This window comes from Pristis pectinata, chromosome 4, assembly GCF_009764475.1.
Source record: "Pristis pectinata isolate sPriPec2 chromosome 4, sPriPec2.1.pri, whole genome shotgun sequence".
Classification (NCBI taxonomy): Eukaryota; Metazoa; Chordata; class Chondrichthyes; order Rhinopristiformes; family Pristidae; genus Pristis; species Pristis pectinata.
The window spans coordinates 95,073,646-95,088,973 of record NC_067408.1 but is presented as its reverse complement, the minus strand read 5'-3'; the positions used below and the strand labels follow the sequence as shown (position 1 = coordinate 95,088,973).

The 15,328-nt window shown below is 37.4% G+C and overlaps 1 protein-coding gene across 1 annotated transcript in view; it reads right to left on the bottom strand.

Annotated features, from left to right (window-relative positions):
• Positions 1 to 15,328, bottom strand: part of LOC127569668 (uncharacterized) — a 114,175-nt gene that overhangs the window by 14,489 nt on the left and 84,358 nt on the right. The window contains exons 28-31 of the mRNA XM_052014469.1: positions 13,651 to 13,763; positions 9,182 to 9,315; positions 6,829 to 6,936; positions 4,625 to 4,744 (exon numbers count right to left, since the gene is read on the bottom strand). Coding sequence (XP_051870429.1) covers positions 4,625 to 4,744; positions 6,829 to 6,936; positions 9,182 to 9,315; positions 13,651 to 13,763 — 475 coding nt within the window. The remainder of the gene's footprint in view (positions 1 to 4,624; positions 4,745 to 6,828; positions 6,937 to 9,181; positions 9,316 to 13,650; positions 13,764 to 15,328) is intronic.

The window sequence follows — 15,328 nt, the reverse complement described above, 5'->3', positions numbered from 1 at the left end:
TACTTGGCCCATACTCTAATACGATAATATGGATTCTTGACCTCAACAGTCCACCTCATTATGACCTTGTACCTTATTGTCTACCTGCACTTTCTCTGTAGCTGTTACACTTTATTCTGCATCATATTACTGTTTTACCTTGTATTACCTCAACACACTGTGTAATGAATTGATCTGTATGAACAGTATGCCAGACAAGTTTTTTACTGTACCTCGATACATGTGACAATAATAAACCAATTCCAGTTCTAAACTCTTGTTATCCATATACCTGTCTACATACTTCTTAAGTGTATCTAATGTACTTGGCTCAACCACTTCCTCTGGCAGCTGGTTCCATATATCTACCAACCACTGTATAAAAATTTGCCCTCAGGTTCTTAGTAAATTTTTTACCCTAACCTTAAAACTATGTCCTCTAGTTTTTGATTCCCCAACTCTGGAAAAAAGATGGCTCACCCTATCTATGCCCCTCATTATTTTATATACTTCTATCAGGTCACTCCTCATTCTCCTGTGCTTCAAGGTGTAAAGGCTCAGCATGTCTACCTCTCCCTATAACTCAGTCCCTTGAGTCCTGGCAACATCCTTGTAAACCTTTTTTGCACTCTTTCCAGTTTAATTGCATCCTTCCTATAACAAGGTGACCAGCAGGGTAATTGCTCAACAGTGGTTACACAAAGTTTGGAAATATCATAAGAATATAAACGGTGAAGTTGTGATTTGGTTGAAGTTTTCAGGACATGACAGAGAATGGATAACATTTATTGTGATGTTTACAGGGTTCTTTGTGTTCCTGCAAGCATTAGTACAGCATAAATAGAACATCTTTTAATGAAGGCAACTACTCTCAACTAAACTGCTGTGTCTGGTACAATAGTGCATCACGTTCATACTGAGATACATTTTGGTTAATTGGGGAATCTAGGATTAATAGTCATTGTGTAAGAATTAAATTCAGATCATGAAGGAGTGAGGGTTGGGAAACATTTCAACATTCGAAAGCTACAAATTTCAAACTCTCTTTTGTAAACAGCATTTTATATTGGGTGTGTAATCAATGAAAGACCAATGGTATGGGGTGAAAAACAAGAAATACAGCTTGAATTTTTGCAAGACCATTGTCTCCTGGCCCAAAATCCTCAATAAATTTTCATTATGAATCATGGGTCACCTTACCCTTTCTGGAATGTACAGCCTTCTGTAAATAGACAAAGTGAATATTAAGTATTAATGAAATATTTGAAGAGTTATCAAAGGGAAGGCACATAAAGTTCAGCTTTGTACTGTTTACATAGAGTGAAAGGCATCATTATGAAACAGAGCCATAAATTATCAGGCTTAGTTTGGCAACATAAAATGCAACAAATGTTTTCACTTGCCACCTGGTTTTGCAGTAGGTGAGGCCACATTTACTTATTTTGTCATCTTGATCCACAATGCTGTTGCATTGCTTGATGACTCACTCCTCCAAATGAAAACCATCACTTGATCTTCTGCCTAGTCACTTTTGATTCTCCTTCAACTAATGTTTAAGGGCAGATAACCCTTTCAAAATGGTGGCATTATGCAGCATGTACATTAAAAACTATTAACAGCAAAATATTATCCAATTTACCATAAAGTTGTTCTTTGCCCCATAAGCACTGTACCCAAGATGTATAAGCATCTCATAAAGGTTCATGCAACCACTGAATCACCTCAAATATCAATCTTTTGTCAAGGTCACCTCCTATTCTGAAATAAAGACAATGAAAAGTACAACACGTTTGTTGCTCACAATATTCAGAGATGTAACTGAGTTAGAAGGTTCCTGTTGGAGATTATTGGAGAAAATTCTTAGGGACAAGAATTGCTCACATTTGGAAAAGAATAGACTTATTAGGGATAGTCAGCATGGCTGTGTGCAGGGGAGGTCCTGTCTCACAAAGCTGTTTGAGTTTTTTTTTGAGTAAGTGATGAAGCTGATTTATGAGGATAGGGCAATGGATGTTGTCTACATGGACTTTAGTAAAGCATTTGACAGGGTCCCTCATGATAGGCTGGACCAGAAAATTAAGTCACATAGGATAAAATTTGAGTTGGTAAGTTGGGTACAAAATTGGTTTGGTTCTAGAAGACAGATGGTAGTGGTGAAGGGGTATTTTACTGACTGGAGGTCCATAATTATTGGTGTTCCGCAAGAATAATGTTGGGACCTACACGTGTGTGTGTGTGTGTGTGTGTGTGTGTGTGTGTGTGTGTGTGTGTGTGTGTGTGTGTGTGTGTCTATATATATATATGTGTGTGTGTGTGTGTGTGTGTGTATACACACACACACACACACACACACACACACACACACACACACACACACACACACACAATTTGGATTAAAATACAGGTTGTCCAATTAGTAAGTTTACAAAAATTGTGGATAGTGAGGAAGTTTGTCAAAAGATGCAGCAGATATAGATCAGTTGGAAATTTGGGCAAAGAAATGGCAGATTAATTTGGAGAAGTGCAAGGTGATGCATTTTGGAGGTCAAGTGCAAGATGGAAGTATACCGTAAATGGCAGGACCCTTAGACCCTTAGAGAAGTTCAAACCTATAGCCCCCTAAAAGTTGCAACGCATGTGGATAGAGTGGTAACTAATGCTTACAACAAGCTTTCCTTCATTGGTTGAGTGGAGAAGAGGTTCACCAGGATGTTGCCTGGATCAGAGAATGGTAGCTATAAGGAGAGGTTGGACAAATTTGGATTGTTTTCTCTGGAGCATCAGAGGCTGAAGGGTGACCTGATAGAAGTATATAGAAAGTCAGAGTGTTTTCCCTAGGGTGGAAATGTCAAATACTAAAGGGCATAAATTTAAGGTGAGAGGAGGAAAGTTTAAAGGAGATGTGCAAAACAAGTTTTTTTTACATAGAGAGTGGTAGGTGTCTGGAATGCACTGCCAGGAGGGGTGGTAGAAGCAAATATGATAGCAACGTTTAAGGGGCATTTAGACAGACACTTGAACAGACAGTGAATAGAGGGATATGGACTATGTGAAGGCAGATAGGATTAATTTAGATTGGCATCGTTGTCAGCGTAGGCATAGTGGGCCAAAGGGCCTGTTCCTGTGCCATTTTATTCTATGTTGCCCAATAAGGATTGTGCCCTGCAGCTTCTGGGCACCACCTGTTAAGAAAAAGGCAATATCATCTCTGGTCTTTCTCTCTCTCTTATATCCCTCTTTTATCTCTTTCTATTTACATATCCTCTAGACAGATCATTTGCAATTTACAAGCCTTCACCACTTTCTTTCAGCTAGCATCACCACCATCTGTGTCCCTTGGTCTCCATAAAAGACATTCCTTCTGTTCTCTGCATCCTCTTCCTTCTCTGCAACTTAAAATGTGTTTGATTTCTAATTTTTCCCATTTCTGAGGAAAGGTCCATGACCTGAAACATGAAGTCTGTTTCTCTTTCCATGGATACTGTCTAACATGCCGAGGATTTCCAGCATTTTTTGATTTTTATTTCCAACTTTTATAAGCTGAGTCACTGAATTTGCAGCAGCGTAATATACAGATTTTCCTCCCATAAGGAAAGGCATACTGTGACTTAACAAGGGGTGGTTACGTAAAAGACAATTTTCCTTTGCTGTCTTTCCTCTGAAGGACAGGTGGTAATAAAAGCAGACTACACCCATTTTGTGATGAGTGGCAAAATATTAACAATCGCTAGTTTGTCCAAAGGAAAAACCACCTTCCTAATTATATTTTCTCTGGAAAAATTGCAATAGAAGATGAAAGCCCCACTTCTCAGTAACATGAATCCACTCTTCTGTTGCACCAGATACACCAACTGTCCATCTTGTTAAATAAGAGACTTTTATTTCAAACTCACTAAGTCTCTAGTAACGAATCCTTACAGATAATGGCAGTCTCTGAATGCGGTGCTTATGTTCTCACAACGATGATTCATCTGTTCAAACTAAGGTTGTCAGTAATTCAGGGAACATTGTATGGCATTGTTTTAATTGAGAAGTGACTATATGACTAGCTTTTTCATAGTATTTTAATTATATTACCTAACAGCAGCATGGCAGCAAACCAGGTGATATCATCCCCATTTGTTCTAGGTTCCGGAAATCAAAAAACAGCTCTTAAGCTTTAGAGAAATTTGCTCTATAATCTTAAAGAGCTTTGCCATCAATTCAAAATGGCTTAATAAGAACTACTGAAACTCTGATTTTATTGTAGCAGTTCTATCTTTCGTGTTTTGCCTTTAAGGGAGGCAAATATCATAAACTGTGAAGGTGGCTCTGTCCTTTAACTAGACGTAACAACTCTGAGAGAACTTCTCAAAGAAATTGAGATTATTTTGCATAACTAATAACCACAATGAAACATTGCTTTACAATCCCCCTATGTTATTTTAAGATTTGATATACACAGATTAACCTCAGTGCTAAAATGCTACTGAAATTGCACTAATACAATTTAATTACATGCATTGTCACACAAAGTATATAAAAATACATTTAGGGTAGAGTAAACGGATTTTTTATATTCATGAGAGAGAGTAATAAAAATCTTTCCAACAAAAATGACATTTATGATTTCCTGTACACACTTCCACATTTTACCTCAACATACCACAGCCTGATTCATCAGAACCATCCTGGCAGTCCCTCTTCCCATCACACTCTGGATTGATCTTGTTCAGACATTTTCCATTATGGCATTTATATGAAGACAAGGGGCAACCTTTATGGACTGAAGGAAAGATTACTGGTGAGAAGTAGCACATTCAAAGAATAAAGAAACAGAAATTACTTTTCATAAAGTAAACACATTTAGTGTGGAGCTTCTTAAAAGATATTTCAACTTTATTCACAAACTCACCAACTGCATGAATATTACTGATCACTTATAAATTGCTGACAAGATACAAATTAAATGAAAATCCAGTTCAATAGTGGCATTTACTGGGGCCCTCCGAAACATCAAGAAAAGAGAAAAAAATTGTTTGCATGCTTTTTAGTGTTACAGAAAGGTTCATGCTCACAAACATTTCATGAATGCATCCATAATTCAAGAAAATGAACAATTCTCTCATTCATTGTTTATATAGAAATTAATAACTTGTTTGTGATTAAACCCATGCAGTTAGTCCTAACTACACAAATATTTGCCACATCAAATAGTGACATTGGTTACACGGAGCCAATAACACTCACCGACAACACACCTTTTATTACCAGCAGTTCAACTGAGCAGTTTCAACAACCTTCATAATCATGTAAGAACTTACTTAACTGTGTACAGAACTAAATAGGAAATCCACTGCAAAAATACCTATTCATGTGACTTACACCTTCAATGAACTGTTCCCTTTATAACTTTGAGAAGTTATGTACATTTTCTGTTGACATTTAGAAGAATTCATGTAGGATAGTAACTGTGATCCATGAATAAAGCAAATCGAAATATCAATACTACAGTGGTACAGCAGGTCATGCTGCTGCCACAAAGCATCAATGATCCAGGTTTGATCCGAACCTCTATTGCTGTCTGTGTGGAGCTTAAACGTTCTCCTTGTAATTGCATATAGGTAGTTGGTAGGACAATCAGGGAGGAGTTGTTAGGCTCATGACAGAGAATATCTTACATGGAAATAAGTGGGGGGATGAATTGATGGGAGCTGACATTGTCCTGATGGCCTCAATGGCCTCCTTCTATGCTATAAGAAAGTATGAAAATTTGGTAGCACACTTAAAGCAATGAAGTGACCATTTGGCATTATGGTCAGTTTATTCACTCTGATTCACTTTTAAGACTTTAACTAACTCTGCCACTTGTCCAAACAACCTCCAAGAGGTATTTTTTGCTCCAACTGACATCCAGTTGGATCAAAAAGCATATAAACTGCAGATAATGAAAATCAGAAATAAAACAGAAAATGCTGGAAACATTCAGCAGCTCAGGCAATTATCAATGGCAAGAGAATAAGAGTTAACATATTTAGGCATGTTTTTTTAATCATTAACAATACTTGATAAAAAGTCATCAACCTGAAACATTAACTCTGTTTTTCTCTCCACATATGATGTCTGACCTCTAAATATTTCCACCAATTTCTGTTTTAATCCAATTGCATCAATTTATTTCGAACACCATTTCACACGCAGGGAGTAACAGAACATCTTGGATTCCTGAACTAGAACTAAATGAGACTATTAACTCAAATAACTTGTGAATGCATTTATGCTCATGTTAACTTTGGAGCAACCAGAGTAATATTTATGTACAACTATACCATAATTTTTTGCAAGGTTACCTTACATTGCTCTTACATTTATGCTTTAGCTCACATTTTGCGGCCTTTATCAGTTTGAAGGGTTAACAAATTCCTTTCTCTTTGAAATATATCTGTAATTATGACATATATTCCCAAAACTGTAACTGCAAGATCTTATTGTCTCTTTTTAATCCAAGGTATTCTGACATCACAGCCCTCAAGGACACCATAAGCTGATCTTCATGTATGAAGGATTATTATATCTCGATTGTAAAATTATGAATTGCAGTGCTCTTGAATTGTAATGCTCAGTCTCCACAGAGTTAGTTGCTTCTGCAGTATCACTTTTGGTGACTAATACTGAGAAAAGTTTATCCATGAAATGTAAATTATAAAGTTTACTTGATAAAAGTTTCAAAACATTTCATTTTGTCCTGTAAAGAGTAAGTAAACTCAAAGAATTAATGACCAATTTATGCATGCATTCAACCAGGTAATTTATTCCTAAGTAGAATTATAATAAAACAAAAAAATGAAAGTTAAGTATATAAACACATACGTGTTCTTGTACAGTTTAGTTCATCACTTTCATCTGCACAATCATTTATTCCATCACAAACAGATCTGTGGAGAATGCAGGTACCACTTGGGCACGTGAAATAGCAATCTGCAATTGTAGCAAATACATGAGATAGTAGATATGTTCGTACTAGCAATGAAAAGTTGTAAATCAATAAGGCCAAGATATATTTAGATTACTCAGTTTGTTTGTCCATTCACGATTGACTTTAAGTAATCTTGTGATTGTTGTCGATGGGGTATAAATATTGGAAAAGTAAAACGGGCTGCCTATTCCTTATCATCTCTTTTACACTATTGCACTATGAGAATTAACCCCTTGAAGTGCAGATAAATCAATGAGAATGTAGATGGAAAAGAACACCAAAGCACAAACAAGGATTTGAATTTTACATGCAGTAGCTTCAACTATGTACAGAAATTACACAGGGTATTGCTGAGCCCACAGATAGAATCAACATAGATGGCCCTGTTACTGAAAAAAATGAGCAAGTGTAAAGGAAGATTTGAAATATTTTAACTTTTATTGAGAATTTTAAATGAGATCCAATTGAAGTTTACCAAACAATGATAAGCCTTAAGATGATAAACTGCTTAAATTGTTTTGACTGGATGGCAATTTTGGTAACAAAAGAAGCAAAGATCCATTTCCGTTCAAGTACACACTTATAGAAAAATGTCTTAGCACGAAAGATTGTTACCACATGAATTCTTTACCAAAATAAGGTAATGTGAGGCAGTATTCATTACATAAACTTGAGAAGAAAAATACGAATGCATATGATGAAATTAGATTAAGAGGGTGTAGAGTTAGCACCAATGGAATGAAAAGCATGCTTCTGTGCCCGTTTCTATGATATGCAAAAACTTAATTGTAAAACTTTCTCACACTATTTTTCTCACCACACAGACATGTACATTGTATTAGAAGTTCACACATGGAAACAAAAATCAGGCAATGCCAGAACAGAATCAATGGAAAGGGAAATTCAGGAAGGGTGCTAGTTTTTCTGCCTCTTGTTTAGATTGAACTACCCACCACCCACCCACTTCATAACCACAGTTATTTTTCCCTTGGAACATCCTCTATGCTGCACATCCTTTGACTTAGAAAGTTAAGGCTAGTTACTGACAAGTTCACATTGATTCACCTCTTTTTAGATGATGCTACAGTAAGTTCTCAACTCTGCCCTGAAAAATTGATTCCATTTTATCAAGAGGGAAGAGTGCTTAAGTTTATAATCCTCTATGACAATTTCCTATCTAAAGAAATGGATACCATCTAACAAGATCTCAGCTCCCCTCAGCACCTCACAAACTGAAAACATCATTGTTCTAAGTAAGGCAGGAAGTTTGCATCTCACATTATTTTTGAAATGTGATGAATATTTTACAATGTGATTACTCTTAATAAAGAGCTGTTATTAAAAAAATGGGAGAACTTACTGCATTTCGTTTCATCACTGCCATCTAGACAATCGGTCCATCCATCACAGTGGCTCTTTAAGGAAATACATGATCCATCCTTGCACTTAAATTGGTTCGGGCATGCTGGTTAAATAATAAATTTTGCAATTTGGTAAAATGGTCAACTTTCTCCACAATAAAACTTGTAGATGCAATATGTACCCGAGCAATGGACTGTGATAAGGAGGATATTTTGTTTAAGATTTAGGGAAGTATTTGTTCCAGAATGAGTAAGATGTACAATTTGTCTTCGAAGGAAAATCTTGTCTTCAAATGTGATGCTCTTTATAACTTCAAAACATCCCAAAGAACTTCCAATGAAGTACTTTTGAAGTGTTCTCATTGTTGTAAGTTATGAAATATAGAGACCAATTTATTTTTTAGCAGGATTCCATGAAATAGCAACTTGGTAATGGCCTGATGATTAGTTGTTTTTAACTGTTGTTGATTGAGGGATAAAATGTTAGCCAGGAAAACAGGGACAAATGTCATGTTCATTTTTGTACCCTGAGATCTTTTACTTTCACTTGAGAGAGCAAAGTGGGCCTCTGTTTAAGAACTCATCTGAAAGCTGGCACTTTCTGCAATGCAACACTTTCTCAGTACTGAAAAGTCAGTGTTGATCTTTGTGCTGGGTCTCTGGAGAGGGACTTCAGCAGTCACCTGATTCAATTGCAAGAATGCAAAGTACGTTGTTTCTTCCAAAACTGCAAACTGAAATTAGGACAGAAGCAGCATGGATATTCTAGGCCAATATAACTTGTATCCTTAAAATATCCTTATCTGTAAAATACTAAGTATGCTTATTTTGACTTTAAAAGTATAATTCCTGCAAAACAATCATTCAAAGGAGCAAGTTTACTTACGATCCTCATAGCTAAAAGCTCTGTATTCCAAATAAAATCCTTTGTGGGTAACTGACTGATCAGAAGAAAACTTAATTTTGACAGATCTTCCATAAACCTTGTGAAAACCTCCCTCAGTTACTTGATTGCAGTATCTATGGAAGTAAAGGTTTGATTAAGTGAAATTAATCAAATTTCAGGACAATATTTAACATTCCCACAAAATACTAGACATATTCAATCTATTACTATCACTATCCTATTATCTTACTATTGCTAAACCTATCCAGTGAACGGCTGATATTTCCAAGAGGAGTAGAAGTTAATCAGGATCTCGTTTTGAGATATCGTAAAGCTGGCTCCAAGTTCTGTTTCTCAGTTATATGCTTGAAATCCAAAGCAGCAAAATTATTAACAGTGTAATAAAGAGCACTAATGTTGATTGTCAGAAAAAAGATAGACTTTAACTAGTTTGGGGATTTTTGTATACCTGGAAATAATTCTAACAATTCCCACTTCCCAAACTTGTTGAACAGTATGACTGCTCCTACTCTACTCTTCACTGGTACAAGATTAGCAACTGGAATGAGCATCCAGATAAAACTGTTGAAGACTCTACCACAGATTTGCAGCAAATTGCTGAAAACTGCACGTGCATTTATGTTTGGGTTTTGCAAGCTTACATAGTTTGAGGTATCGAAGATATGTGTACTCAAAGGACAATGAGAAGAAACTGAATTTCAAGCAAGCATTTGCTATTGCCTAGATGTTATCAAGCAAGGACAGGATTTACCACATTACCCTTTACTAAGTCTCAGCGTGCTGACAATTTGGGGCCTTGCTCTGTAGCCCCTTTGGGAAATGGGAAGACCTGGTTGAAGGGGAGTCCAACAAGCGAATGTGTGCCATAATTATGGGGTCAAGGTAGATCTGTCAATGGTTTGCTTGAAAGCAAAACAATACCATAATACACACAAACAACCAAACAGTGCAAAGTCTATTGAGAAGAACAGTAAAAGCATTATATACATGGTCTAGTTAAAGAAGGTAACATATTAACAGTTCACACTAAGTCAAAAGACTACTGAATCTTTCTGTATGTCAATATATATTGAAGGAAAGAGAGTATCACTGGGAATTGATACTAGTGCTGCAGTATTGGTGATGTAAGAGCAAGAATTTAAGTGACATTGCATAGTGAAGTTCAAGGAGTCATCTGTTATCCTTTGTGCCTGGAATGAGGAAAGGTGACAGGGATATGTGAAGTTAATGCGAGAAACAGTGGAAGTGAACCAAAGCTTCCAAAAATGGGGAGAGATCACAAATGTGAAGAAATTGTCTGCATCAGCTGTACTATCAAGTACCTCAAGGTGTTCCCTGATGATTTTGGAAGATTCAGCAGAAGGAGGATACTACACTTTAATTCTTCAAAGTACAGTCTGCATCTTACAGTCTGAAGGAAAAGCTTGGGGAAGCAGGTTTAATTGAACTAGTCAAGTTTATTGATTGGGCTATTCCAGTTATTCCTGTTGTAAAGACATATTCCACTATTAGGATCTGTGGTGTATAATGTACATCTGTATAATGGCATCCATAGGAACAAGAGAAACAAAGGATAGAAGCAGGAGTAGGCAAGTGGTCCCATATGCCTACTCCACCATTCAATAACTTTATGGCTGACCTTTAATCTTAATGTTACTTTCTAACACAAATCCTATTTTCCTTGATTCCCTTAAAAATCCAAAAAATTATCTGAGGTGGAAGGGAACAGAGAAACAAAGATATATCTTGCCTCAGATTGATGATTTATTTGGCCATTTGGGAGGGCAGATCTTCACAACCCTTGACCTGTCATATGCTTACCAGCAGATCAAGTGATACAAAGGTCCAATGGAGAACTTATTTTGGATAGTTAACATACAACAGACTTCCATTTGGGACAGCATCGGGTCCGGGTGTCTTCCAGAGTTTATTTGATCTAAGATCTGCGAGGTGTTCTAGGCACCTAGATGTTACCTTGGTGTCTGGAAACAGAATGGAACACAAGGAGAATCTAGAATGTATACTTTGATGTTTCTGAGAAACAGAAATAAAGTTGAAGAAAGAGATATATTTTTGCTGTCTCATATGTCATTATCTTTGCAATAGGATAAATGCTGAAGGACTCCACTTAGTTGAGCATAAAGTCCAAGCACTGCTGGATCCATGTAATCTGATCAGCCATCAGAATTTGAAGACCTAGTCAGGATTCTTTCACTACTGTATACATATGCTGCCTTCTTTAAGAAAATTTTGGGAACTCTGCAGGAGTTGCTGAATCACAACAAAATGGGAGTGAACAAGTGAACAAAAAGCCGTTCTGAGAGCCAAAGTGGTTGTTGCTGAGTTCACAGATCTTATTCATTACGATCTGGTGACAGCGTTGTTGCCTGTGATGCATCAACTTACTACATTTGTGTAGTTTTGTCACACTGGATGGAGAAGAATGACCAGTTGGTTTTGCATCAAGTCTCTTTCCAAAATAGAACAGCTTCACTCACAACCAATGAAGGGCAGGCACGGTAGACAGCGGCAGCGACCTGGGTTCAATTCTGACCGCTGTCTGTAAGGAGTTTGTACGTTCTTCCCGTGTCTGCATGGGGTTCCTCCGGGTGCTCTGGTTTCCTCCTACATTCCAAAGGTGTACGGGTTAGGAAGTTGTGGGCATGCTATGTTGGTGCTGGAAGCGTGGCGACACGTGCGGGCTGCCCTCAGAACACTCTACGCAAAAGATGCATGTCACTGTGTGTTTCAATGTACGTGTGACCAATAAAGATATCTTATGTATATCTTAAGTTTAGCTCCTACTACAAAGAACTTGGCCAAAATCCTTGTGGAACTTTACAGATCACTAATCTCTGCAGGGTATTTTTGAAGAATCTAATGAGATACCTCTGTAGGCCTCAATGAAAGTGTGGAGATGGGCATTAACAACGTCTAAACACAACTATGTTCCAATGCAAAACAACATTAGTATCAGAATACAGATGTACTGAGTTGACTGCCAGTTGATACACGCACATTTAGGATATCAATACCGGTTGAGAATGTGCCATAGCCGGAATACATGTGTAATGCTCCCGTCACATGCCACTTTCTTGTCACTGTGGTGAGACATGACCCTATCCCCTCATGACTGCAAGAATATAACTAGCTATGGATGGGAAGGAGAATGTGAGGATGACATTATTACAATATTACAGAATAATGTACAAGAAAAGCAACCAGAATGATACAGTCCTTTGAAGATCTGGAGCTGTTATGCCATCACAAGAAAGAGCAGCTTCTGAAGCACATGCATAATGGATACCTGGGTGCATCTCGTATCAAGCAAGTCGCCAGAAGTTTCATCTGGAAAAAACAAGCAGTAGGAAACACCGAACAAAGAGACGCTGCAAGAATCCACCACCCTTCTTCTTATACCCTGACCTCAGTTGAACAATGAATTTTGAGGATATTTGTGGATTTTGCAGGTCCATCAATGGTAAAAGTTGTGCTTGTAGTAGATGTACTTTCAAAGTGAATAGAAACAGTTCTGAAGTAACAATTTCAAAACGGATTATGATCTTTCCTACACTTGGTCTTTCAGAGTTTATGTGGTGGGCAAGGGAGGCACCTACCCTGGTGTTGATTTTGCTAATCTTCTCAGAAGAAATGGAGTTAAGCACTTGCACAATGTTTCATTCTACCCAGTTTCAAACAGCTTGGTGGAAAGGTTTGCTCAGACAGTGAAAGTCTGACCGAAGGTGGTCACTGCAGGTGAAATTTAGGCAAAAGTTGAATGCATCTCATTTCACAACTGTAATACACCGCACAAAGCTACAGAACAGACACCTATTAGTTAGTGATGGAATTTTATGTACTATTTCACCTATATATTTATCCAATTGAGGAAGTCAGGGCAGTCAAGAAAGAGAAATCATGGAAGACACAGGTATACAACTGCCAGCTGCTGTCACATCATGTCTGGAAATATTGTACTTGCAGCAGATTGTGAATCTATCCTGTTTAAAGTATTTATTATGCTGATTCAAAAAGGTTTCTCTCAACAAACTTGTTGGCACTTCAAATCATTTTAAAATCTAATACATTGCCATTGATTTACCTGCACTTATATCTGGAAACCCTAGGAGACAGTACTGCTACCTCTTAATCTATCTACTGAATTAGAGGTGCAAGAGCATGGTCTCCTCTGAAATATCCATGGAGAGGTGGAATTTCATTCCTCTGGGATCCTTCATGACTTCAGAATATTCCAAGTACTTTAAAGGCATTTAACTACTTTTGGAGTCCAGCCATTGTTCTGGAATTTCTTTTCAGAGGAATGGTTTCTTTGTGTCTACCCTATTGTCATCTTAAAGACCCTGATAGGATCAAATGGTCTCTCTCTAATATATACACATATATATGGCCTCATCTGTTGTAATAAACTCTACAATCTGCAGTCTTACCTGATTCCATCAATCTCCAACCAGTCCCTATCACAGTATCTTGAACCTTGGGATCTCTCTTGGATTTCCAAAACGATAACAGAAAGGGCTATAATATATCCTACAGCAGGTGTCTGTTAAGGAATATGACAACTATTACATTAAGTCAATAAGTACATTTGATTTTATAAGTGTGAATTAGAAAATACACTAAAATATCCAACTGGGCTGCCACCACTAACGCAGAATTCAAACAATTTCTCAACCACATTTTCCTAGAATTAGAATTTCAGGAGGCTTGAAAACACAACAACGATGACACTCCATTAGCTGTAAAGCATTTTGGATTATACTAGAATAATGATTCATTCTATACATCACATATTAACATCAATCCTTTCCTTTCTTAAATAAAAATATCTTCATTGCTTTCTTATTCTACCACTAGTACAGTTAGTGTTGAACTTGCAATGCTTCATCCAACCAGTGTATTATCCTTAACTCTACTGACAAGAGTGGTGCTGTTGTTTGGGCAACCAGTGGCTAACTTTACCAATTTACACTCCCACTCCCCATCAGGATGCCCTGTGGACCCACCTTTAGCAGAGGCCAAAGCAGTCACTATTTACTACAGCAGTAATTGGTCCAATGCATTGATGACTATCACTGCTATTTCTTGTTTTCACCTTATTCTATATATGTAACTTGAGAAAATGTGTTGACAATTTCCACTCTTCTCACCTTCATATGGTCTACCTCTGCCCTTCATTTGCTCCCCTTCACCACTCTGAAAATGGTCTAACAAATAATATCCATTATAATCCCACAGATGCCCACTTCCTACCACCCAACTTCCGAAAGGACTCCACTCCATGTTCCCAGTTTCACTGTCTCTATTACAACCATCTTGTCAATTCTGTGCTAGTGTGAGTTCCCTATTCCTCAAGTGAAAATTCCCATCCAATGTTGCCTCAATACACCTGTTCTAATTTCTGTACCTCTACTCCCAATCCTTCCCTTCCCCGTGCCATAATAGAACACCCCTTGTTCTTACTTTTCACCCCAGCAGACATCACTTCATGGATCATTCTTTGTCATTTATGGCACCTCCAGTATGATGGCACCACCAAACATACTTTCAACGTTCCCATCACAATATCCTAATTCTTTCATCAATTGCCACCTGCATCCATTCTCAATCACAAAGCAACTTCCCCTACAACTGCAGTTCTTGCAATATCTTCCTAATTACCTTCTCCTTCCCACCATCCTGTACCCAAAATGTTCCTTCCAGGTGAAATGATGGTGTACTTTTACTTTTGTGTTTTGTCTCCTTTCCTTAATCTTTGAGTGACAGAAGTTAGAAGATGAAGTACTCTGTAGTAAAATCCAAACTACTGGAGGAACTCAGCAGATCATGCAGCATCTGTGGAGGAAAGGGTTGTTGATGTTTTGGGTTGAGACCCTGCATTAGGACTTCAGATTCAACAATCTGCAATCTCTTGTGTCTCTATTCTGAGTTAATACTGCGCTTAAAACTTTGGATTTAAATCAACTTTACACCACCTAATATACAGTAATTACCAACAAAGGAGTACTAAGAACTACATAGTATTTAAAAGAACTAAGAATTACATAGTATTGATTAGATTTCTCTCTCATAGTCAGAAACCAGTCATTTAACAAGTTTGCCCATGGC